The sequence below is a fragment of the Molossus molossus genome, unplaced genomic scaffold, assembly GCF_014108415.1.
Source record: "Molossus molossus isolate mMolMol1 unplaced genomic scaffold, mMolMol1.p scaffold_m16_p_17, whole genome shotgun sequence".
Taxonomy (NCBI): domain Eukaryota; kingdom Metazoa; phylum Chordata; class Mammalia; order Chiroptera; family Molossidae; genus Molossus; species Molossus molossus.
This window is the reverse complement of record NW_023425352.1, coordinates 69,155,539-69,181,563: the sequence shown is the minus strand read 5'-3', so window position 1 is coordinate 69,181,563 and position 26,025 is coordinate 69,155,539. Positions and strand designations below refer to the sequence as shown.

At 43.1% G+C, this 26,025-nt stretch overlaps 1 protein-coding gene across 1 annotated transcript in view; it reads left to right on the top strand.

Annotated features, from left to right (window-relative positions):
* Nucleotides 1-26,025, top strand: part of WDFY4 (WDFY family member 4) — a 284,390-nt gene that overhangs the window by 43,483 nt on the left and 214,882 nt on the right. Inside the window, exons 10-12 of the mRNA XM_036265310.1 lie at nt 158-262; nt 1,846-2,036; nt 14,237-14,817. Of these exons, the coding sequence (XP_036121203.1) occupies nt 158-262; nt 1,846-2,036; nt 14,237-14,817 (877 nt within the window). The remainder of the gene's footprint in view (nt 1-157; nt 263-1,845; nt 2,037-14,236; nt 14,818-26,025) is intronic.

Sequence of the window (26,025 nt, the reverse complement as noted above, 5' to 3'; positions counted from 1 at the left end):
GCCACTGCCCTGAGGGGTGGCCGTCACACCTGGGCTGCGCCCCCTACATGGAAGCATTATACTCACCTTGTTTAAAGAGGACAGAAAACTCATGGAATCAGATTTGAGATCATACCACGTACATTAAAATGTTTTTGTTGCTTCTTAAACCTGGCAGGGAACCAAGCGTCCACGCTGGGTGTCCAGGACCCAGAGGGAGAGCTGACCGGCGTGATGCTGGAAACAGTCGTCTCGCTGCTGCAAGGCTCGGTTCGGAACGCGGGTGAGGACACGAGCTGTTCGTGGGATCAGTGTCCACGATCGAAGGTTCTGACTACGAAAGGACCAGCCCTGCCGTGTGGTCGATGGCCATTTGCTGGTTTACATTCAGCGATCACCAAATTTGTAGACACCTCTGTTTGCTTTTTTTTTTTATCCTCACCCGAGGACATTTTTCCATTTTTTGTTCAGGTAGAGTGGGAGGGAGAGAGAGGAACAGAGAGAGAGAGAGAAACATCGACGTGAAAGGGACACATCGAGTGGCTGCCATCCGCACGACCCAAGCAGGGTCGGGGACAAACTGCAACCGAGGTACACGCCCTTAGCGGGAACCGAACCCGGGTCTCTCAGGACCGCAGGCCGACACTCTAACCGCTGACCCAAACTGGCCAGGGCTCTGTTTGCTTTTAAAGTTGATAAATGAGGTTGTGAAGCAAAGGTACATCCTAAATTCATGAGACCAGACATCCCACACCCCACTTTTATCTGAAGTCCAAGTACCCTGCTGCACTGACTCTGCTCAGAAAAACCCAAATCATAAAATATAGGCGAAGAAATTCATCATTTCCATGAGTTAATTTGATGTGCTCCCAGCCTGTGTCCACCTAGTAGTTCCTTCCACCTGCAAGATGCTTTAGCTTCCTAAGATCATGCGACCTCCGTGTCGTTTTACAAAGAACCTGTGCATGGGACTGCTTGTATAGATGTCATGCTGTGAAGGGATGCACCGACACAGTGACTTCACTGGGATTGGTGATTGGAGGTGCCTCTGTCTGAGGCCCTTGTAGATCAACTATAACAAATGTGAATAATTCCCCATGGCAGAGGGGCTCTGCTGTTATACTGTCAAATATTCCTGGAGGTGCTGGTTAAAGTGCACATTCCTAGGCTCACTTCCAGACATTTAATTAGCAGCAGACCAAGGCAGAGCTCAGGGATCCAAGGGGGTGTCCGTGTACGGATCACCTGGATCATAACTGGGGAACTTGTGCCTTATGGAGGCGACCAGGCAAGTCCGTGTCATGCCGTTGGAGTGAGCCAGTTCTCATTCCGTGTGATCACGCCAAACACCAACCCTGGAAAACACATTTTATAATTACTTTTAAACAAAAACATGTTATCAGCCAAATGTCTTTAATCTCCCCTCTTCCCAAGAAGCTAGCCAGGAAGTAGATAGTTCTTCACTTCAATCCTGGTTTGCTCTCACTGAGGATTTTGGCAGAAAGAGAATTGTCACCAGCCCTGGATTAGGGAATTATGTGGAAATAAAGGGCAGAAGTATATCAAGTTAAAGCTTATATTACTTAGGTTTCTAAATTACAAAAAATAAAATAAAAAAAGTAAAAATATTTTTTTCTAAAGTCAGAATTCCCACTGGAGAAGATGTTTTTCTTTTTAATCCTCAGCTGTACAGTTTCTCTTTTCCTTTTTTCATTTTAACAGTGGGTATAGGTTTCTAATGGGCAAAAGAGACACATAAAAATGTAGCAATACAAACTTGGCAGTTGCAAGGACAGCTTTTCTTGTCCTTGAAGCTGAGGTATGTGGCCCCTGTCACCCAGCCCCATCTGTCTGTTGGGTCTGCAGTTGTCCTGAAAGACCATGGCATGGTGCCCTTCATCAAGATCTTCCTGGACAGCGAGTGGTACCGGGCGGCCTCCCTCCGCATCCTAGAGCAGCTCTCAGTGGTCAATGCTGAGGAGTACATGAGCATCATCGTGGGCGCTCTATGCTCGTCCACGCAAGGGGAGCTGCGGCTGAAACTGGATCTCCTAAAGGTGAGGTCAAGTCCTCTGTGATGGGCTTTACCCTGGACACGTGGCAGGTGCTCCTGCAACAACAGATAATCCCCATGTCCCCAATAGCCTGACACATTAGACATTTCTTTCTTATGTACAGTTCAATGGATGATTGGGGAAGGGTGTCATTTGGGGACAGCTGTCATCTGGGCGTCTAATCCGGCCAGCAGACATGGGCTTGGAGAGAGTGGAGAATTGCACCGTGCATCCTGATCAGGCTAGACCTGGCACATGGTAGCTTCTGTCCCCTTTTCTTTGGGTAGAACCTTGAGGGACAGAGGAGTGCCAGGAATGTGGTCCCTGTGCCCGGGCAGCGGCCTCGTCTCCTTGACAGCATTCAGGGAGCATCTAGCAATTCCCAGGCCTGGTGCAGAGGGCCTGTGGCAGCACGAGGGAGGCACCGTCCTCCACCAGGGGCTCCGGCCGTGTTCCAGAGGGCGCACCGAGAACGTTTGAGCTGGGCAGAGGAGCCGAGGGCAGTCGGGGTGAATGGTGGTGCCAGGGAGAAGCAAAACTGGGGTGCCACCTTGGGCAACAAACGGGGTATATGCTTTTTATTTTTGTAATATTTATAGTAATCATCATTATCCTAAAACAGTCACGATGATAATGATAATGCCGCTGCCATCTCTTCTTCCAGCTTTCACAGTTCTGTTGCTTTTCTTGCGATTTTATTCCTTTTGTCCTTGTGGGTTTATGCCTCTTACAAAAATCTTTCTTTCCAACCTGGCTGGTGTACTAAATGGTTAGGGCATCAGCCTGTGCACCAAAGGGTTGTGGGTTCAATTCGTGGTCAAGAACATTGAACTTAGGTTGCAGGTTTGATCCCCACCCAGGTTGGTACATGTGGGAGGCAACCAATCGATGTCTCTCTCTCCCCACCTCCTCCACTCCCTTCCTCTCTCTCTCTGAAAAAAAATGTAATGGAAAAGATATCCTTGGGTGAAGACTAACAACAACAAAAATCTTTCTTTTCTGACACGTTATTTAGGGAAAGAGCAGACATTCATTCACGGACCCCTGGGGCCTCGTGAACATGCACAGCACAGCTCACGTCAGGTACATGAGTGCCAGGGATGCCACACTGGAGGACTGGTAGATTCAAAAGCGACAAAGTGCTCTGACTTAAAAATTAAACCATCAACCTTGCCGATCAATGACCATCTACGAAAACTTATCAGACTGAATCCAGGTATTTGGCTTTCCGTGGAGCCAATGGCAGCCACGAAGCTGGTGCTGCCATCGCGTGGGCTGAGCCTGCGGTGGCTGGCGTGGCCCGCCTCCTGAGAAGCGCATCTGAAAGTGACGTGATGCCCATGAATGTCACGTGTTTCACAAATGACAAGAACCCACAGAGTGGTTTCATTACAGGGCCAAAGAAAGCACTGGAGGTGGTTCATAGGGAATAAAAAGGAAGGTTAAGTGCAACAGAAAGACACTAGAGCCTGTGACTGAATAAGGGAACTGAAGGGGCATTAAGGAGAGCGTGCGGGATCAGGAGTCAGTGACAGCTTGCATCTGGGAAGGACGTAGCTTCACGTGGCCCCGCCTTAATGTCCCAGCACAGGGTTTCTGACACTGAAGACGAAGCGGAGTTTGGACCTAAGACAAGTGACTGACAATTGAGAGAACTTTCCTCCCCTCCCTGCTGTTCCTTGTGCTTTTCCTGTGCCTGTGTTCAGCCTGGGCGCACGCCCTGCTGTGATAGGAACAGGGAGGCGTGGCCGAGGCAGGCAGGACTTGGAGTCCCCACCTGTGTCCCACATGCAACGTCAATCAGATCCACAGAGGAGAATGCTTGGAGAGGGGCTGTTTGTGTTCCTCGTAGGAAAGAGCTCTGCTTTGCTCGTGGAAAGTTCTTGTTTACTCTATAGCCCAGAGGCTCCTTCTCGGGGTGCTGGTTCTTGGGTAGCAGGACTGAATTTCTAAAATTAACAATGTAAAGCCATTATAGTGTTTTACAGATTCAATATCATTTCAGAATCATGCTATCAAGAGAGCACGTCAGGAATAAACACTGCATAAGCTTATTTAACAAGATCATACCCTGGGCTCAGTGTGCTGTCTTCTCCCTGGGAGCCGAGCCTCTGCTGGGCGTCAGGAGGGCGCCTGGAGCTGCCATTGCTCTCCCAGGACCAGGGCTGTCAGCACATCGCTGTCCCAGTGGGTGGTGGGGAGGGATGGGGCCCCAGAGTGCTCCACACTCAGCCGCTGAGCGTGTGGGTGCCTACCCAACTTCTGCTGAACCCGATGTGGAGTGTGCAGCTCTTCCGAATATCTTGGGGACCCCTTGGAACATCAGCAGAGCTGTGAATGAGCTGCTCTGCAGGACCCCCCTTTCAGAAGCAGTGAGTGGACTGTGCCTGCCAAATGGGTCAGTGCAGGATGAGGGGGAGGAGTGGGGGGGCCTCAGACAGGACCCGCTGCCCAGAAAGGCTTGCCATCTCTGAGGTGCCTCCACCACCACCCTCATCTTCCTCCCCGAGGCAGAATCAGCCAGCTGCTCTTGAAGAGAAAATCGCTTTAGAAGCCCCCGATGTAGGGCAGTGGGTCCCCAAATCCAGGGACACCTCCATACCAATACAGAAGCACACGTGACTTCGCCACCTAACCCTGGCACATGATAACTGAGTTAAAGAGTAATGTACGCAAATGAATTTCCCTCCACAGCAGGTGGGGCCATGATTGGGTTATGCACAAATTCAGATTGATTTGCTAATACACATTTAGCTGCTCAACTCTGAGCTTAATCGTGTTACCTCACCAGTCTTCCAGCGTGACACATGGAAAATTATGAGGAAGAACAAATAATAGAATGTGAAATAAATCCTGTTAGTGCTAACACGGTTAGCCTGTGCGCAGACATCCGTGTTACAGATTCGAGCGGGAGGAATACTAACTCCGAGACGATGACATGTAACTGAGTTACGGAGGGAAAATGGGCTTAGCGCTGACCTTTCCTGAAGTGTGTCAACCCCAGCCTGATGACTTTGACTTTAGCTGATTAAATTTGCTCCTTGCGCAGACTTGCCAGCCGTGGCGATGCATCATCACGCAAAGTTGAGTGACAATAATGGAGACCCTCCTCCCAGCCCCCAGTTCCTGACAGATCGTTTCCTGAAGTAGCTCAGTATTTATTTTCCTTTATGATAGAAATGTTTCTCTTTAGTTGCTATGAAATTAAGCCTTTGTAATTGGATTTTGAACTCTTTACTTTATGACTCTGCAAATATGAAATTAACCCCATCCCAAGAAATAATAGAGCAGTCTAAGTTCTAATGAGATTACCCCATTCTCGATAATGACCCTGAATTTAATAAATCAAACAAAGCAACAATTAAAGACAGCCATCCCTTTCTCCTCCCCCTCCCGGCAGGAGGAGAAAAGCCGTCCAGGAATGACAGGGCACAGGCATTCTGAGAGACACAGATCACAGGAGAGCTGTTACGGGGTTGCTTCTCGCGTTGAAATATCTGCTGTCAGCACTCTGAATGACGGAGTCCTTCCGAGCCATCGCAGCTGTCAAATTGGACAAAAGTAGAAGGTGGTTTCCGGAGGGAAGAGAGGGTCTGAGTGGCATCTAGTGTTCAGATGATTGTCTACAATCCGATTAGTTTTGTTTTTAATCATTTTCCCTTTCTGGTATTTGTTTGGTCATGTGATAAACAGAAGACCTACCTTCATTCCATTTGTGCTCAACCGCCCCTATGGGTTAGGAGCCACTGACAGTCCTCGCGTACATTGGGGTGATTTAACATCCTAGAGCATAAGATTTCCTGAAGTCTTCGAGATGTTGTTATTGTCACGTGGCCATGCACAGGAGGGCAGGTTTAGACAATGCGATGCACACCGAAACACACCACTCGTCAGTGGCTAGAGTGTGTCTCCAACTCGGACAAAGACATATCGTGGTCTGGAGTGAGTGTCTCACACAGGCATGTCTGTGGCCTCCGCGGGCCCAGCTGTGCCAGGGTGGTGGGCGAGGCTAGCAGCTCGTTGCAGCCGGGCCGCAGAGAGACCCTTGCCAATCTGGCTAGCTCAGCGCTGCCGCGCCACAGCCCTCCTGGGGACCAAGTGTCGCAGTCTAGAGCACCTGCTCTAACAGTTTACATGCTGCTCTTTAAGGGCACAACTACAAATGTCAACCACCGCTGGTACTGAGCCAGCTTCAGAAGTAGTTAGGTCAAAATGATGGAGTATGTAAATGCTGTGTTCGTTCCTCTCGTGACCCTGTCAAAATTACAACCAAATTATAGGGCGGTCAACCTGGAGAATCACCTGCAGACTAGCTGTACTGAAGCCTGTAACTAAGGATTAAAGAAGAAGCCACCTCGAGACTAGTGGGAGGGAAGGAGAGGAGAAACGGAGCGGCCCCCGCCCACATGTCTGGTTGAGAACTGAAGGAATATTTCAGCTGCAGAGGTTCCCCAGAGAAGGAGAGATCCCAGCCCCACACCGGCCCCGGCCTGGAGCGCCGGTGCCAGGGAGAGAAGCCGCCGGAACTCTGGCTGTGAAAGTCAGCGGGGGTGAGGAGAAGGGCTGCTGGAAACCCAGATGTCCTACTGAAGGGCCCACACAGACTCGCTCACAGCCACTCACCCCGGGCTGGCGTCAAGGGACAACAGCAGCTCAGAGGGTACTGGAGACACACAGGGAGAAGCCGAGTGTGTGGCTTCAGGGCTGGAGGGACAGCCGCCACTGTCCCTGCACTGAGCCTTTCTACGGCAGCAGGCAGGCACCGCCTTTGTCGTATGGGCTCTTTCATCAAGTTGTCAAACCCGAATCTGCATTAGCTGGTGAGCACCACTCACCCCACACTGACGACTGATTCCCTGGGTCCCAGCCCCAGCCAACTCCCACACCACCGGAGGCTCTTTCAGCAGCAGGCAGCCTGTCCAGGCTGAGCTGTGGTCTTTCCTAAAATCCTCCCAGGTCCGCAGGCCCCAGGCAGGCAGCAGCTCCTGTGCCCTTTCGAAGTGGCCCCGGCTTGGCACTGGCGTTAAGTCTGAAGCTGTGTTGAGTTGGAATGCTTGCCCTACCCTCATGACTCTGTGAGGCCCTACCTCACCAGTGCGCGTACTTTCCGAAGCTCTCAGGGACTGAGCCTTCTGGGCAGCTGGCAGGTAGTGGCAGGCCTTGGGGTACTCTGTACCTTCAGCTGAGTGGGCCCAGGCCAGGTATTGGTGGCAAACGGCCTCAGTTCACAGTGTGGTGTCTTCCACAGACATCCAGGCCCAGCACAGGCAGCTACCAACTGTGCATAACTTTTACCAGGTAGCCTCAGGCTGGTTACAGTCTGATGACCTTGGCCTGCATCAGAGCCCCTCCCAAGAGACCCCCAGAACCAACATACCTGGTGGCCACTTCAGACCAAAACAAGGACCATCAGATTAGCTCCACAGGTCTCATACCCAAAGGGTGGTCTGAGCAGGAATCAAAGCCTGCTGGGGAAAATTCCACTTTTGGGGTCAGCCACATACAGCAGCTCATATGCTGTGCCTGTGACCAGTGTTCACAGCCACTCAGCTGAAGGTCAACCCCACTAATGTGACAACAGCAGTTAAGGTTCCATTACAACAGGAGGACACAAGAAAGGACACTGCTGGAGCACATGGGCCAGGTAATCAGGGAAACTGTGCCACTGGACCCACAGGTCACCTACTACTTAAGACCACCCATCAAAGACTGGGAGATGTAGCAGACCTACTCAACACATAGAAGCAGACACAGGGGCAGCCAAAATGAGGAGACAAAGAAACATGTTTCAAATGAAAGAACGCAAAAAATCTCCAGAAAAATGTAGGCAAGCAATCTACCAGATAGAGAGTTCAAAACAATTGTTATAAGGATGCTCAAGAAACTTAGTGAGAACGTCAACAAAAAAGGTGGTAAGCATGAAAAAGGACATAGAAATAATAAAAACCCATCCAAAATGAAGAATATAATAACTGAAATGAAGAATACACTAGAAGGAATCAATAGCAGATGAGATGAAGCAAAGGATTGAATTAATAATTTGGAAGATAAAGCAGCGGACAACAATCAGAATAGCAAAAAGAAATAAAACATTTTAAAAATGAAGATAGTTTAAGGACCTCTGGGACAACATCAAACATAACCACATTTGAATCATAAGGGTATCAGAGGGAGAAGAAAAAGAGCAAGGATTGAGGACCTATTTGAAGAAATAATGACTAAAAACTTCCCTAATCTGGTGAATGACATAGACATATAAGTCCAAGAAGTGCAGAGTCCCAAAGAAGATGAACCCAAAGAGGCCCACACTAAGACACAACATGATTAAAGTGATAAAGGTTGAAGACAAAAAGAGACTCTTAAGAGCAGCAAAAGCAAAGCAGTTAGTTACATACAAGGAAGCTCCTATAAGATTGTCTACTAGTTGCTCAACAGAAACTTTCCAGGCCAGAAGGGATTGGTATGAAATATTCAAAGTAATAAAAACCAAGGACCTACAAGCAAGACTTCTCAGCAAAGCTATCATTTACAGTTGAAAGGGAACTAAATAATTTTCCAGACAAGAAAAAGCAAAAGGAGTTTATTACCACAAAACCAGTATTACAATAAATGTTAAAGGGGTTTCTTTAAGAAGTAGCAGCAGAGGAAAAAAAGAACATAAATATGAATAATAAAATGGCAATAACTATGTTTCTGTCAGCCCTGGCCATTTCGGCTCAGTGGTTGGAGTGTCAGCCTGTGGACCAGAGAGTCCCAGGTTCAGTTCCCACTAGGGGCACGTACCAAAAAAACTACGTTCCTATCAATAATCACTTTGTTTTATTATTTTTTGTTAGTTGCCCCTAGTGGGAAATGAACCCGGGACTCTGGTCCACAGGCCGACACTGTAACCGCTGAGCCAAACTCGCCAGGGCTCAATAATCACTTTAAATGTAAATTGATTAAATGCTCCAATTAAAAGACATAGGATAGCTGAATGGATAAGTAAATGAGATCAGTGCATCTGTTCTCTACAAGAGACCCACTTCAGAGAGAAGGACACACAGACTGAAAGTAAAGGGGTGGAAAAAGATATTCATGTAAATGAAAACAAAAAACAAAAAGCTGGGATAGCAATAGTTATATCAGACAAAATGAACTTTAAAACACAGGCTAGAGTAAGAGACAAAGAAGGACATTACATAATGGTAAAGAGAGCAATCCAACAAGAGTACATAACCCTTGTAAATAATTATGGACCCAACATAGAAGCACCTACATATATAAAGCAAATTTTGATGGACATAAGGGAGAGATAAATAGTAATACAGTCATAGGAGGGGACTTTAACACCCCATTAACATCAATAGATAGATTTTCCAGACAAAAATTAACAAGGAAACAGTGGCTTTAAATGACACATTAGACCAGATAAATTCAATTGATATTTTCAGAGCATTTTCACCCCCAAGTAGCAGAATATACATTCTTTTCAAGTTGCACATAAAACATTTTCTAGGATAGACAACATGGTGGGTGACAAGTCTCAAATTTAAGAAGATTGAAATTATATCAAGCATCTTCTCTGACTGCAATGGTATGAAGCCTGTATCAATTACAAGAAAAAAACTGAAAAAAAAACACAAAAAACACATGGAGGCTAAATAACATGAATGGGTTAACAATGAGATCAAAGAAGAAAAATATATCTTGAGACAAATTAAAATGAAAACACAATGACTAAATCCTTGGGACCCAGCAAAAGCAGTCCTAAGAGGGAAATTAATAGTAATACAGGCCTACCTCAAGAAACAAGAAAAAATTCAAATAAACAGTATTTAGAATATATTTTTTTGTAGTCTCTCATGTCACCAGCATTTGGAGAGCTAATCTAGACACATGCTGAGTACATTGCCTGGTTTACTAATAACTAGATTTGTCAAAGCTGATGACTCCTCCACTTTCATAGTTTCATGAAGTGGATCTAATTTAGCTCTCTAAATTGCCTCATATTGCGATTTTCAATGGGCCATGTGTAACAGCTTTCTTTCTAGTTTGTTTTATTTTATTTTTGTCAAGAACTCATTGTGGCCATTGCATTTGGGGATATTTTCTTTTCTATCTTTTTTATTTTTTGTACTTTAAAAATATATTTTTTAATTACAGTCTAAATTCAGAATTATTTTTGTCTTAGTTTCAGGTGTACAGCATAATGCCCAGTCAATCACATACTTTACAAAGTGTTTTCTGATATTTGCAGTATCCATTTGGCACCATACATTGTTATTATAATATTATCAATTATATTCCCTGCCTTACACCCCCATGACTGTTTTGTAACCACCAATTTGTACTTCTTAATTCCTTCACATTTTTCACCCAGTGCCCCAACTCCCTTCCCTTCTGGCAACCATTAGTCTGTTCTATTTTGTTTGTTTATTTAGATTCACATATAAGTGGAATTATATGATATTTGTCTTTCTCTGACTGACTTATTTTACTTAGCATGCTACCCTTTAGGTGCATACATGTTACAAATTATAAGATTTCATTCCTTTTTTATGGCTGATTAATATTCCATTGCATAGATGTACCACAACACAAGTTTTTTATCCACTCATCTGTTGATAGACACTATGGTTGCTTTTATAGTTTGGCTATTGTAAACAGCACAGCAATGAACATAGGGGAGCATATATCCTTTCAAATTATTGTTTTGGGTTTCTTTGGATATATACCCAGAGTGAAATGGCTGGGTCATAAGGCAGTTGCATTTTCAGTTTTTTGAGGCAACTTCATACTGTTTTCTATAGTGACTATATCAGTCTGCATTCCCACTAATAGTCCATGAGGGTTCCTTTTTCTCTACATTCATGCCAACATTTGTTTCTTTGTTTTTAATCCTCACCTGAGGACATGCTGAGAGAGAGAGAGACAGAGAGACAGAGAGACATCGATGTGAGAGAGAAACATCAACTGATTGCCTTCTGTATGTGCCCTGACCAGGGGTCAAAACTGTAGCCCAGGTATGTGCCCTGACTGGGAAACGAACTAGCAACCTTTTGTGCACAGGATGATGCTCAACCAACTGAGTCACTTTGGCCAGGCCCAACACTTGCATTTTGCTGATTTATTGATGATGATAGCCATTCTGATAGGTGTAAGGTGATATTTGTGATGTTGAACATCTTTTCATATGTCCATTGGCCATCAGTATGTCTTCTTTGGAGAAGTGTCTAAGCAGGTCCTCTGTCCATGTTTTAATTGGATTGTTTGTGTTTTTGGTGTTGAGTTGTATAATTTCTTTATAAATTTTGGATATTAACCCCTCATTGAATGTGTCATTGGCAGATATCTTCTCCCAATGGGTAGGCTGTCTTTTCATTTTGTTAATGGTTTCCTTTTCTGTGCAGAATCTTTTTAGCTTGATGTAATACCATTTGTTTATTTTTTTTTCCTTTGTTTCCCTTGCCCAAAGAGATGTCGGAAAATATACTGCTAAGAGAAATGTCAGATTTTACAGCCTATGTTTTCTTCTAGGAGTTTTATAGTTCAAGTCTTACATTTAAGTCTTAATCCACTTTGAGTTTATATATGGTGGAAACATGTGATCTAATTTCATTATTTGCATGTATCTACAATTTTCCAAGCACTATTTATTGAATAGACTGTCTTTACTCCATTATATGGTCTTGCCTCCTTTGTCAAATATTAATTGACCATATAGGTATAGGTTTATTTCTGGCTCTCTTTTCTGTTTCATTGATCTGTGTCTATTTTTATGCCAGTAGTATGTTGTTTTGATTGCTATCACCTTGTAGTATAGGTTGGATTCAGGTAGTGTGTTATCTCTAACTCTTGTTTTTTCTCAAGATTGCTGAAGCTGTTTGGGGTCTTTTGTGGTTTCATATAAATTTTTGGATTATTTGATCTAGTTTTATGAAAATGCCATTGGTATTTTGATAAGAATTGCATTCAATCTACAGATTGCTTTGGGAGTATGGACATTTTAATGAAGTTAATTCTTCCAGTCATGAGCATGGTATATGCTTCTACTTATTTGTATCTTCTTCAGGTTTTTTTTCAGTGTCTTATAATTTCATGAGTATAGGTCTTTTAATTCCTTGGTTAAACTTATTCCTATGTATTTTACTTTTGATGTAATTGTACATGGAATAATTTTGTTAGTTTTTCTTTTTGATAGCTTATTATTGGTGTATAAAAATGCAACCAATTTCTGAATATTTATTTTGCGCCTACTACTTCACTGAGTTTATTTATTCTAGTACTTTTGTGGGTGGAATCTTTAGGGTTCTCTATATACAATACCATGTCATTTGCAAACAATGACAGTTTTACTTCTTTCTTTTCAATTTGGATGCCTCTTATTTCTTCTTCTTGTTTGGTTGCTACGGCTAGGACTTTCAGTACTATGCTGAATAAGAGTGGTGAAGGTGGACATTCCTGTCTTGTGCCTGATCTCAGGGGAAATACTTTTAGTTTTGGGCCACTGAGTATGTCGTTGGCTGTGGGTCTGTCATATATGTTGTTTATTATGTTGTGGTATGTTCTTTATTCCCACTTTGCTGAGAGAATTTATTATAATTAGGTGCTGAGTTTTGTCAAATGCATTTCTGAACCCACTGATATTATCACATGATTTCTATCCTTCATTTTGTTTATGAGGTCTATCACGTTAATTGATTTTTGAATATTATACCAACCTTGCATTTCAGGAATAAATTTCACTTGATCATGATGTATGATCTTTTTAATGTATTACTGAATTTGGGTTGCTAATATTTTGTTGAAGATATTTGCATCTGTGTTCATCAGGGATATTGGCTTGTAGTGTCTTTGTAGTGTCTTTATCTGGTTTTAGAATTAGGATAATGCTGGCCTCATAAAAAAAGATTGGAAGTCTTCCTCCTCTTAAATTTCTTGGAATCATTTGAGAAGATAGGTGTTAGTTCTTTTTTGAATGTTTAGTAAAATTTACCTGTGAAGCTATTTGGTCTAGGACTTTTGTTTGTTGAATGTATTTTAATTACTGCTTCAATTTCATTGGTTGCAATTTGTCTGCCCAGATTTTCTTTTTCTTATTGATTGAGTTTTCAAAGATTGTATATTTCTAGAATTTATCCATTTCTTTTAGATTGCCCAATTTTTTGGCCCTACTAACTAAACCACGCAGACTGGCCACTCTCCAGGAAATAGCGCACGATGTCTGCGTCTTACATGGAGTCCCGTGCAGTTTTTGTGAAGAGTAAATAACTAAATATCAACAACCAGAGGCTTTTAATATTTATCTAAAATCATCCACACAGTCTTCACTTTTAGACATGGAGCTTCAGCATAAAAGAGAACTCCCTAAATGAAGACAGAACTAACAAAACATTAAATACCTACTGTATACCATGCACTAAGCTCAATGAATGACACACTGTGAGTGCTCCGTACCAGTTTTATTTTATAAGGAGTTAAAAGTGTGGCTGTCCAGTGAAAATCTCAGCAGTGGAGAAGGCAGAGTCCACTGAGTGTGTTATAATAGCTGAAATTGCAGCTTGCCTTCTTCTGTATATTCACCCATGGGTTCCCTTCCATTAAAGGTTTCTCTTCTCTACCTTGATTCCCTCATGCTCATACCAGACTTAGAGATTCATTTACTCTCAGTCTGCATTTAATACCGGCACCCGTGCTTGCACAGAGAGATTAATAGTAATACGCTGCATTCTATGGATTTCACTGGGTGTCTCCTTTGCAGTAGGAGAGCTGGTTCATTTCACTGGTTCAGTGAGTATTTCGTGTGCTCTGCTCCAACGCAGTGAGTACGCCTGATTGCAGGTGCTCCGCTGTGGGGAGGGCTATGACAGTGTCCAGCAACCTCCATCCAGGTGAGGGGAGTTCTGACTGGGGAATTCGGTGGGCTGGGTGAGCACAGGCCAGGAGAAGAATGAGCTGTGGCTCAGGGACAGCTGTATGTCAACATACAGGACAGTGCGTCAGCCCTGTCAGCGAGTGTGTTCTTTAGAAGCAGCCGTTGGAAAGAGGCTGGGGCAGCCTACAGCTAAAGGAGAGCAGCAGCACTGGCCCCAGTGTCTCAGTACTGCCCTCCGGTAGCCGGCTGCTCCTGTGCCATTGGCAGGGACGTGCAGGACGCGCAGGAGCTCGGTGCTGAAGCCCTGCCTGAGGCCTGACTCCTGTTTATCTCATTGGTATTTCAGTCTCTGCTCCGGATCCTGGAGACCCCCAAAGGCCGTGCCGCTTTCAGAGTCTCCAGTGGGTTCAACGGGCTGCTGTCCCTGCTCTCTGACCTGGAGGGCTCTCTGCAGGAGCCCCCGCTGCCACTGTGGGGGGCAGTGGCCCCCAGCCAGACCCTGGACCTGGTCCTGCACACCCTCGGTGCTGTGTCTGCAGCGCTGCACCTGGACCCTGTCAACGGCTACTTCTTCAGGAGGAACGGGCTTTTCGAGAAGCTGGCTGAGGACCTCGGCTTGCTGGGCTGTTTTGGGGCCCCAGAGGAAGAAGGAGCCCCTCTGCCCTCCTGGGAGATCACGAAGGCCAGGCCATTTGCTGACTTAGTGAGTGTGGCCTTCTCCTCTGCCAGCCCATTGCCACCCAAGATACAGAGCTGTCTGCAGATCCTCAGCTTCCTGGACAGCATGGCCAGCGGCTCCCTCCACCTGCGCATGGACCTGAAGGTGTCGCCAAGAGCCAGGCAGGAAGCAGCTGTGGATGCCCAGAAGGCAGGAGCTGGCAGTGACCCCCAAGGCGACTTTGAGCAGTGGCCAGACCTGGAGGAGAGGTAGGCTTCACTGTCTGCTTCTGCAGCAGCGTCATCAGTGTAGCTCTCTTGTTTCTACCCAAGCGTCCTCCACATGGAGCGGGTAAAAAGCCTAAGCTACGAGCTGATGAGCAGAAACGTCCCATGACTTCTTTTCTTTTATTATTATTTTTTTATTTTTTGGTACGTGCCCTCAGCAGGAACTGAACCTGGGACTCTCTGGTCCGCAGGTTGATGCTCCAACCGCTGAGCCACACTGGCCAGGGCACATGACTTCTTTAAATCATGTAAACTCTGACTCCAATCTCCCTTATGTGGGAGCAAATAGAAAACCACTCTGGGTCAGTACAGGGTTGGGGGGGTGCTGTTGTATCTCACAAAACCAGGGAAGCTTCCCAGTCTTGGACAATAAGTGTAGCACTCTGGAGACTGGCTCACTTACTCCTTTAGCATCTTTACTGCTCCTGGAGCTTTGGTGCTTGTGCCTGGCCTCGCTTGCGTGCCAGCAGCCTTTGTCTTATCTTATATGCCCCTCAGGGCACTGCCAAGGGATGGTGAGGTCCTTTGACTGGCAGAACACAATGCACAGTATCCTCCCTATGACGGGCCTCTTCCTATTCTTTGCTGCTTCCACTTTCCTAGTAAGACAATCGCGCCCCTTACTGTAGGCCGAGCTCCTCAAGGAGCCAGACTTCCCTGAACCATGTTTTACGTTCATTCCTGTAACACAGCACCCTCTACAGCAAGAGAGGGCAAACAGCCCCCTTGGAACTGGGGGGGAAATGAAAGAGCAAAACAATAGTTGACATCTTTCTTCATTCCTCCAAAGCAGTGATGACAAAACGCAGGTTGACATTGTGATATGCTGCCCTGCCACTACTTCTCTCTGTCATCTGCCTTGGCGTCATGGGGCACTCCTAGAGACAGCACACATCTTCATCCAGAGAGTTCCCGTTGGCCAGACTGGAATGTTGGCGGTTGGTGGTGAGGGGGATGGATGTCAAATCTCCAACTACTATGATTGTTTTTTTGTTTAATTGGTTAATCTGGGAAATTAATTGGTCTTCTAATCTTGCATTCCTGTAAAATTTGCTCACGAGATAATTGTTGTTGGATGTGATTTGCTAATTTTTTTCAAAGGACTTTTGTTTATGAGAAAATTTGGCTTTTTACCCTCCTTGGCTACCAATGTACGCTGGCCTCACGGCATGAGTTGGGCACGACCCTCTTCTGATGGAGGTGGCGACTTGGCGGGGAGTCCTCACGAGCCCGGTGTTTTCTTGTGAGAGTCATTCTTGTGAGGATCGTTATTCTTGAATCATTCTTAGTCAGTTATTTTTCAAGTTTATTTTCCCATTTCATTTAAGTTTTAATTTATTGACATAAGGCTATTTACGATGTTTTTTTTTACTTTTTATTCCTCACATTGTGGCCTGTGTCTTCTCTCTGCCCCCCAGCCCCCCACATTCCTGGCAGAGGGCTGCTTATCCCAGGGCCCTATGACCCAACTGCTGGCATTTCTGTCACTCATGCATCCATTTTCTATGCCTTTTTTGGTCCTTATTGTTTCTTTCTACTTTCTTGGAGTTTATTTATTTTGGAATTCTTTTTCTTAATTTAACTGATTAGGAGAGTAACTGTCAGTCCTTCTTTAAAATATAAATTTCCCTGTAACTACCACCTTAGCAGTTTCACACAAGTTTTATATTGTACTTTCAAGATAATTTAGTACAAAATATTCCTATTTTCCCTTATAACTTATAGTTGTATTCTTGATCTTTGTTTGAATGGCCAATTTCCAAAGTTATAGAGTGGTTTTGGTCATCTTTTTGCTATTGACTTCTAAGTTTATCATCACGAGAGAAGGTGCATTTATCATGTTAGTTGTGAAATTAGTTGAATTTGACTTGGTGCTGGATGTGGTAAATTTTCATAAATGTTCTGTGTGTGCTTAAACAAGTGTGCATTTTCTAGTTAAGTTCATGCTTCTATTTACGTCTTTTAGATCAGACTTCCAATTGTCTTGTTCAAATTTTAAGACTTCTTATCTGCCTGGCACATTAGATACTAAGATATGTTAACTATCTTCCATTATAATGGTAGAGTTGTCAATTTCTGTTCACTTTTGCCTTACAGATATCTGAGGCTACTAGGATCACACATATTTATAATTTTTACATCATCTGGTGGCATCAAACTTTTTATCATTATGCAGTGACCTTTATCTACAGTAGTATATGTTTCCATAACAATTATGTGTAATGACAATAGGGCTACACCAGCTTCCTTTTGGTTAGTACACACCTGGAGTTTTTTATTCTTTGGTTTTAAGCTTTCGGTGTCCTTATGTTTTGGTGTTTCTCTTGTAAACAAATAGTAAAGAGTTATTTTTGTTTTGTTTTTTAAACTAGTGTTTTTTTGTTTTGTTGTGATTTTACTGGAACATGTGCTTTGTTGACATTTTTATAATTATTAATATATTTGGCATGCTTTTTACTTTTCTATTTTTGTCTCTTTCTCTTTTTAAGTTTTTTTTCTTGACTTCTTTTGAATTATTTGAGTTTTTAATTTCATTTTTCTATGTACTAGTCTGTAACTTATACTCTCTTGTTAGCCTTTTAGTGATCACCCTGAAATAATTTAACCGGATTCTTCATAATGTTTAACTATTTACTGTGCACTGTTACTGTTTATGTTTATCTTCCTTCCAATTAATATGTAAAGACCATAGACACTGAACATCATTACTGTTTTTAACATATATATTACTGTTGTCCAGTATTTTAATTTTATCTAATTTTAGTTAATCCATCAAGTCAGAATTTTATTATTATTAGTTTAAACAATATTTAGATTTACCTACATATTTTTTTCTTCCTTTGTCAAAGATTTTTATTGATTTTTTAGAGAGAGAGGAAGGAAGAGGGAGAGAGAAAAACATCGATGTGAGAGCGAACACCAATCGGCTGCCTCCTGCAAGCTCCCTCCCTACCTGGGATCAAGCCCACAGCCCAAGCCTGTGCCCTGACGGGGAAGCAAACGGGTGACCTTTCCGTGCACAGGATGAAGTCCAGTAACTGAGCCACATGGGCCAGAGTGGCCTAAATATTTTTCAGTATCTGTGCTCACCATTCTCAAATCTATACTTTTTATGTGGGATTATTTTCCACCTGCCAGCCAGCCATACACACAGGTTAGACCTTTCTTTACTGAGGGTCTGTGGTAAATTCTCTTGGTTTTTGTCTAAAAATGTCTTTATTTCCTCTCTAATTACTGACGGACAGTTTTTCTGGGTATACATTCTTAGTTGACAGTTATTTTCTCCCTAGATGGAATGGGAGCCGAAAGCTTCCACTGCTGCCATTGAGAAATGAGCTGCAGTTTTGTTTTTTGTTTTTTCTTCTTTCTTTGCTGATGTTAGAGACAGAGAGGAAGGGAGAGGGAGAGAGAGATGGAAATATCCAGGAGAGAAAAGCATCAGTTGACCGCCTCCTGCACGCCCCCCACTGGGGATGGGGCCACAACCTGGGCATGTGCCCTGACCGGGAATCAAACTGGTGACCTCTTGGTGTGTGGGTCGATGCTCAAGCACTGAGCCACAGTGGCGGGGCTCAGCTGCAATTTTAGTGCTCTTCCCTTGAAGGTAATCTGTCATTTTTGTCTGGCTGCTTTTAAGATTTTTCATTACTCTTGTTTTATAGTTTTACTATAATGTGTCTTTATTTGAATTGTTTTTTTTTTTAATTTACTCAGCTTAAAATTTATTGGAATTCTTGAATTTGATAACCAGTGTCTTTCATTAATTCTGGATATTCTCCTTAATTTACTACCTCTTCCCCATCTTTTTTTTTTATTATTATATTTTTCTAGAACTCCAACGGTATGTGTGCTTTACTTTTTTTTTTTTTTATCCTCACCCGAGGACATTTTTCCATTTTTTGTACAGACAGAGTGGGAGGGAGAGAGAGGAAGAGAGAGAGAGGGAAACATCGACGTGAAAGGGACACATCGAGTGGCTGCCACCCACACGACCAACCAGGGCCGGGGACAAACTGCAACCGAGGTACATGCCCTTAGCGGGAACCGAACCCGGGTCTCTCCGGACCGTAGGTGGACGCTCTAACCGCTGAGCCAAACCGGCCAGGGCTGTGTGCTTTACTTTTTATTCTGTCTTCTATTTCTCTTTCACATTTCCCACGTCTTTGTCTCCATGTTCTGTACAGTTTCTCTGGGTCTCTTTTTCAGCTCACTGAATCTCCTGTGAGCTGGGTCCAACGTAATGTTTAATTCAGATATTTAATTTTTGAATCTTTCATTTCAGTGATCATATTTTATGTTTCTAGATACTATTTGGTTCTTTTTCAAATAAACTTGATGGTTTTATAGCTCTTTTCCTTGCCCATGTTTTTCTCACCTTTATTTCTTCAAACATACAAATTCTAATTCCTTCTTTTCTGTGTCTGTTGTTCCTGTGGCTGTCACTGCGGGTCCCTTGTGTCTCTGTGATTTAGGACTCTGACCGGAGTCTTGCTCCCAGACTCCCTTCCCCGGGCTCCGGCAGCCCGTCCTATGCTGGCCGCCTGCCTTTCCGCAGACATGAGGACGCATTCGGTGGGGCTGCAGCTGCCTGTGTGAACCAAGCCTTGGTCAGATCCCAGTTCCAGGCTGTTCTCTTTGTACTTTGTCTTTGATTCCCTCTTCCTAATCTGTCTATTCCAGTGGTGGGGGAGGGGTGGTCTCTGAGGAGGCTTCTGCCCTGGCCACCTGGACATATGCAGGTCAAACTGGGATCTCACTGTCGGACCCTGTCCAGGCTGTTCTAGAGGGCAGCAGCTAGAGGCCGAGAAGCACCAGAAGGTGTTCAGTGGGGGTGCAGGCGATGGAAGGCGAGAGTCATTTGCTGAATGTCTCTGGGGTCTGAGCACCAAACACTCATTTTCATTTAATTTCCTCTCAAATCCTAGAATATTACTAATACAGAAACCAAGGCTGAGAACATGGCCAAAGGTCACGCATTTAGTAAGTGATGGAGGCAGGCTCTGAACCCAGGTTCACCTACAGAAGCCTGCATGTGTGTGTGCGTGCGCATGTGTGCATGTGTGTGCATGTGCATGTGTGTGTTCTTCTTGCTTTTTCTAGACATCACAAAATGGTGATGATTTGCCAGACATTTGACACAGTAAAGTTTAGTCTCTAGTCTGTGTATAGCATTGGGCTGATTCTTCACAGATAATTCCTGTGTCAGCTGTCATCCTGGTTTCGCAACCAAAGTTTTTAAATGTCTAAGAGTCAGATTTCATAAACAGAGCATTTTTCCTCTTTAAAGGAAAGAGGTCACCCTTGACCTTCCCTTGCAGCTAGAGAAGTGAGACTTGGCCAGTCTGGAGAGAGTGGGTTTAAGGGCAGGGCCGTGGGCTGAGATGGGGACATGGTGGTCAGTTCTCCCTCCACTGACCCTCGGATCAGCCAGTTTCACGCTGGCCTGTGGGAAGCAGGGTTGGAGCCCAGTTCCCCTCCCTTAGCCTTTGTGCTGACAGGGCTGCTGCTTTTTGAAGGGGAGAGCTGCAGCCTGGACACAGCAGGGATCGAGAAGACATGGCAGGGGTCATTGGGTCAGTGGGGCCCCCAGGGCTGGAGCCTTCCCCATCTTTGAATGACATTCAGCAATTTACTTATGCTCGCTGAAGCTCAGGGTTTATCTGTAGAACGAGAGCATCAGTGTCTATCTGCTGCTCAGGGACTTAATAACTTGAGTATTACACAACATCTGGAATAGGACTTAGTGATCATTCGGGAGATATCACAAGTTTAAAACCCAGTAAGACTGGACTTTCTGGGTGCGTATATCCTACACAGTCAATTGGAAAGACCCAGCAAGGTGCTTGGTAAACTGTGCAGGTTGACACTCGAACGCTTTACCTTTTGCACGGCAGCTTAGGCGCGAACACAGCTCCATGCCCATGCCTCTGGGGTGGTCCAGGGGTTGCTGGATTCGAAGCTTCACACGCAGGGCTGCGCTGCGCCTGACCGCGTGCGGCTCCCTCGGAGGCCCGCGGGCTCTAGGGTGGAGGACGGCTGTGTCCTGACGCTGGCCCCCACTCGCCCTCACTGACATCAGCACTTCGTTCTCTGAGAGCCATTGCCCAGGGCAGCCCTGGGTCTGGACCTTCGCTGCCCTTGGAGGACGTTCTGGCTGAGACCCTGCTGAGCATACCATACTGCCCCAAGCAGTCATCTCCCGAGCAGGTCACATCCTTCCTTCAGGTTGGGCTGGCTGGTCCGTGTCCCTCCGGATGGCCGTGGACTGAGTGCACGTGTGTGTGTGTGTGTGTGCACTTGTGTTGGTACTCGTATGTGCATATGTGTTTAGTACATTGGGAGTTGAGTGTGTGTCTCGGGTGTGAGAATCCAGCCAAGCAGAAAGCATGTGATGCTCTGGCCTTTCAGGATCCTTTCTCTTAGGTGCAGTTACATTGTCATTCTTACCTGCGCCCCTCACAGTGAAGCCCTCTCCACCCCAACCCCTGGGAACCACCGTTTTACCCTATCGCTTGGTCTTGTCCAGAAAACCATATGAATGCAGGTGTACAGTGTGAAATCTTTTGAAGCTAGCTTTTTTTCACTCAGCATACGATGTTGAGATTCATCTTAACAGTTTGTTGTATTAGCAGTTCATACATTTTTATTGCTGAGTAATATTTCATTATATATAGAGATGCAAATATTTTCTCCCAGTCTGTAGCTTGTCTTTCACAGATTAAAAGTGTTTAATTTTAATGAAGTACAATTTATCAATGTTTCTTTCATCAGGCTTTTTGTGTTACATCTAAGAACTCTTTGCCTAATCCAAGGTCATGAAGATTTTCTTCTATGTTTTTTTTTTTAAAGTTTTAGAGGTCTATGAGTCAGTTTGAGTTACTTCTTGTACAGGTGTGAAGTTTAAGCCAAGATTCGTATTTTCTGCGTTTTGATGTCCATTTCATTCTATACCATTTATTGAAAATATTATTTTTCTATTAAATTGTCTGTGGACCTTTGTAAAAAAAAAATCGATTGGCCCAGTTGTGCAGGTCCTTGTCTGCACTCTACTCTGGCTGTGGTCCATGTGTCCACCAGCACGGTCTTCCCACTGCGGCTTTGCAGTGAGTCCTAAAACTAGCCGTGTCACCCAGATTTATTCCCCCTTTCAAAACCCCTTTGATTATTTCAGTTCCTTGCCTTTGGCTGGTCCATTAGATATGACTTTAATGATCAGCTTGCCTATATCTATAAAAAGTTCTGCTGAGATTTTCACTGGAATTGCATTAAATCTATAGATGAGTTTGGGCAGAATCAAAACCTTAGCTGTACTGAATAATGTAATCCACAAGCGTACTATGTTTTTCCATTTGTGCAGGTCTGTAATTAAAAAAAAAATTTTAATATATTTTTAATCCTCACCCAAGAATATATTTTTATTGATTTTTGAGAGAGAGAGAGAGAGAGAGAGAGAGAGAGAGAGAGAGAGAGAGACATTGATCATTTGCCTCCTGTATGAGCTTTGAATGGGGGTTGAACCTGCAATCTAGGTATGTGCCCTGACTGGGAATTGATCCCACAGTCTTTCGGTGTGTGGGATGACACTCCATTCAATTGAACCACCCGGCCAGGGCTATAATTTAAAAAAAATCAAGGTCTGTAGTAGTCAGCATACAAAGCCAGCAATTGTTTTCTTTTTTAGTTTAATACCTAATTAATCAATCTTTTGGGAAAGCACTATTTTAAATGATATTTTTAAAGTTTTGTTTTCCAATTTTTATTTCCAGTATATAGGAATATACTAGTTAGAGGCCTTGCTAACTTCATGTATTGCTTCTAGGAGCTTTCTTTTTTATGGGTTGCTTGAGATTTTCTATGTAAACAATCATGTAGTCTGTGAACCTTTTTCTTTCCAGTCTGTCGCTCTGGCGTGCTGTTGGGTAGAAGGGTGGGTGGGTGTGGTGCATTCCTTGCTCTTCATCTTGAGGAGAAAGTCTTCAGTATTTTGAATGTTCCAGCAGCTATACTTTTGTAGGTACCGTGATCAGGTTGTGGAGGATTCTTTCTATGTCTAGTTTACTGACAGTGTTTATCATGAACAGATGTTGAGTTTTTCAAATGCTTTTCTGCATATTGTCAGGGGTTTCTTTTTCTTCTGTAGTTTATTAATATGATGAATTGCATTGACTGATTTTTCAATAGTAAACTAGCCTGAAGGTTTGTGTGTGTGTGTGTGTGTGTGGGGGGGGGGGCAATAACTACATATTTACTTTTTGTAATAGGTATAAACTATTCTGGTTACTTTTTCTTGCTTGATTTTTGGTAATTTGTGGCTTTGAAGGAATTAGTCCATTTCATCTAAGTTGTCAAATTTATGTGCATGGAGTTATTTGTACACATTTCCTATTATCCTTTTAACGTCTGTGGGGTGTGTAGTAACGTTCTCATTCATTCCTGATGTTCATAATTGTGTCTTTTCCTTTTTTAGTTCATTTAGCTACTAGTTTTTCAATTTTTAAAAGGTTTCCAAAGAACTGAATTTTTCTGCCATTTATTTTCTTTATTGTTTTTCAGTTTTTAATTTCATTGATATTTAATATCTTTATTATTGTACTTTCTCTGCTTGCTCTGAGTTTATTCATTAGTTAATTTATTTTGAAAGAGTGTTAAGGTGAAAACTTTGATTTTCCATTGGAGACCTTTGTACTTTTGTAATGTAAGCATTTTAATCTATACATTTTCTTCTAAGCACTGTCTTAACAGCACCTCGCAAATTTTTCTACGGTATATGTCATTTTTATTAAGTTCATAATATTTAAACTTTTTTCTTACAGCTTTTTCTTTGGTCCATAGACTATTTATTTATTTTTTATTAATTAATTTGTTTAATTAATGGTTCTCCTTTTTTGCCCATTGACACCCTCCTCCTGATCCTGCCCCCCCTCCCCCAACATAGTTGTCTATGTCTATTGGTTACGCATACATGCATATAAGTTCTGTGGTCTAACTTTTCCCTCCCCCCAACCCCTCTTCTGAGGTTTGTCAGTCTCTGCTCCACATCCATGTCTCTGGGTCCATTCATTTCATCAATTTGTTTTGATTATTATATTCCACAAATAAGTGAGATCATGTGATATTTGTCTTTCTCTGTTTGGCTTATTTTGCTTAGGATAATACTGTCCAGGTCCCTCCTTGTCATCTCAAAGGATAAGAGCTCTCTCTTTCTTACATCTGCATACTACTCCATTGTGTAAATATACCACAGCTTTTTTATCCATTCGTCTACTGATGGACACTTGTGCTGTTTCCAGATCTTAGCTATTGTAAATAGTGCTTCTGTGAACATAGGGGTACATATATTCTTTCTGATTGGTGTTTCAGGCTTCTTAGGGTATATTCCTAGAAGTGGGGTCACTAGGTCAAATGGCAGTTCAATTTTAAATTTTTTGAGGAAATACCATATTGTTTTCCACAGTGGCTGCACCAGTCTGCATTCCCAGCAGCAGTGTACTAGAGTCCCCTTTTCTCCACACCCTTGCCAACACTTGTTGTTTGATGATTTGTTGATGGCGGCCATTCTGACAGGTGTGAGGTGATACCTTATTGTTATTTTAATTAGCATCTCTCTGATAATTAGTGATGAGCATTTCTTCATATGTCTCTTGGCCATTTGTATGTCGTGTCTGGAGAGGTGTCTATTTAGTTCCTCTACCCATTTTTAATTGGGTTCTTTGTCTTCTCTTTGTTGTTATTTTGGAAATTAACCCCTTATCTGATGTATCATTGGCAGTTATGCTCTCCCATAGAGTGAGTTTCCTTTCCATTTTGGTGCTTGTTTCTTTTGCTGTGCAGGAGCTTTTTAGTTTGATGTAGTCCCATGTGTTCATTTTCTCCTTTGTTTCTCTTGCCTTAGGTGATGTATCAGTAAAAGTTCTGCTGTATGTGATGTCTGAAATTTTGTTGCCTACATTTTCTTGTAGGGTTTTTATGGATTCACGAGTCACATATAAGTCTTTTGTCTATTTTGAGTTTATTCTCCTTATGGTGTCGGTTGGTGGCCTAGTATCATTATTTTTTTTTGCATGTAGCTGTCCAATTTTCACACCACCATTTATTAAAGAGGCTGTCTTTTCTCCATTGTATGCTCTTGCCTCCTTTGTCAAATATTAATTGAGCATAATGTAGTGGGTCTATTTCTGGGTTCTCTGTCTTGTTCCATTGTTCTATAGACTTGTTCTTGTGCCAGTACCAGGCTGTTTTGATTACAGTGGCTTTGTAATATAACCTGATATTTTGTATTGTGATACCTCCTACTTAGTTCTTCTTTTTCAAGATTGCTGTGGCTATTCGGGGTCTTTTTTGGTTCCATATAAAGTTTTGGAGTATTTTTTCTATTTCTGTGAAATATATCATTGGTATTTTAATGGGGATTGCATTAAATCTATAGATTGCTTTGGGTAGAATGGACATTTTAATAATGTTGATTTTTCCAATCCATGAACAAGGTATATGCTTCCACTGTTTTATATCTTCCTCTATTTCTTTTTTCAATGTCCTATAGTTTTTTGAGAACAGATCTTTTACTTTTTTGATTAAGTTTATTCCTAGGTATCTTAGTTATTTTGCTGCAGTGGTAAATGGGATTTTTTTTTTTAGTTTCTCTTTCTGTGAGTTCATTGTTGGTGTATAAGAAAGCCATCAATTTCTTGATGTTAATTTTGTATCCTGCTACTTTGCCAAATTCATTTATTAGCTCTAGGTTTCTAATGGAGTCTTTAGGGTTTTCTGTGTACAATATCAAGTCATCTGCAAATAATGATAGTTTCACTTCCTCCTTTCCAGTTTGGATCCCTTTTATTTTTAATTCTTGTCTAATTGCTGTGGCTAGTACTTCCAGTACTATGTTAAATAAGAATGGTGAAAGTAGGCTTCCCTGTCTTGTTCCTGTTCTTAAAGGAAATGCTTTTAGTTTTTGCCCATTGAGTATGATGTTGGCGGTAGGTTTCCATATATGGCCTTTATTATGTTGAGATATGATCCCTCTATTCCCACATTGCTGAGTGTGTTTTTATCAGAAATGGGTTCTGGATTTTGTCAAATGCTTTTTCAGTGCCTATTGATATGATCGTATGATTTTATGTTTCATCATGTTTATATGGTGTATCACATTTATTGATTTGTGAATATTGTACCATTCTTGCTTCCCTGGGA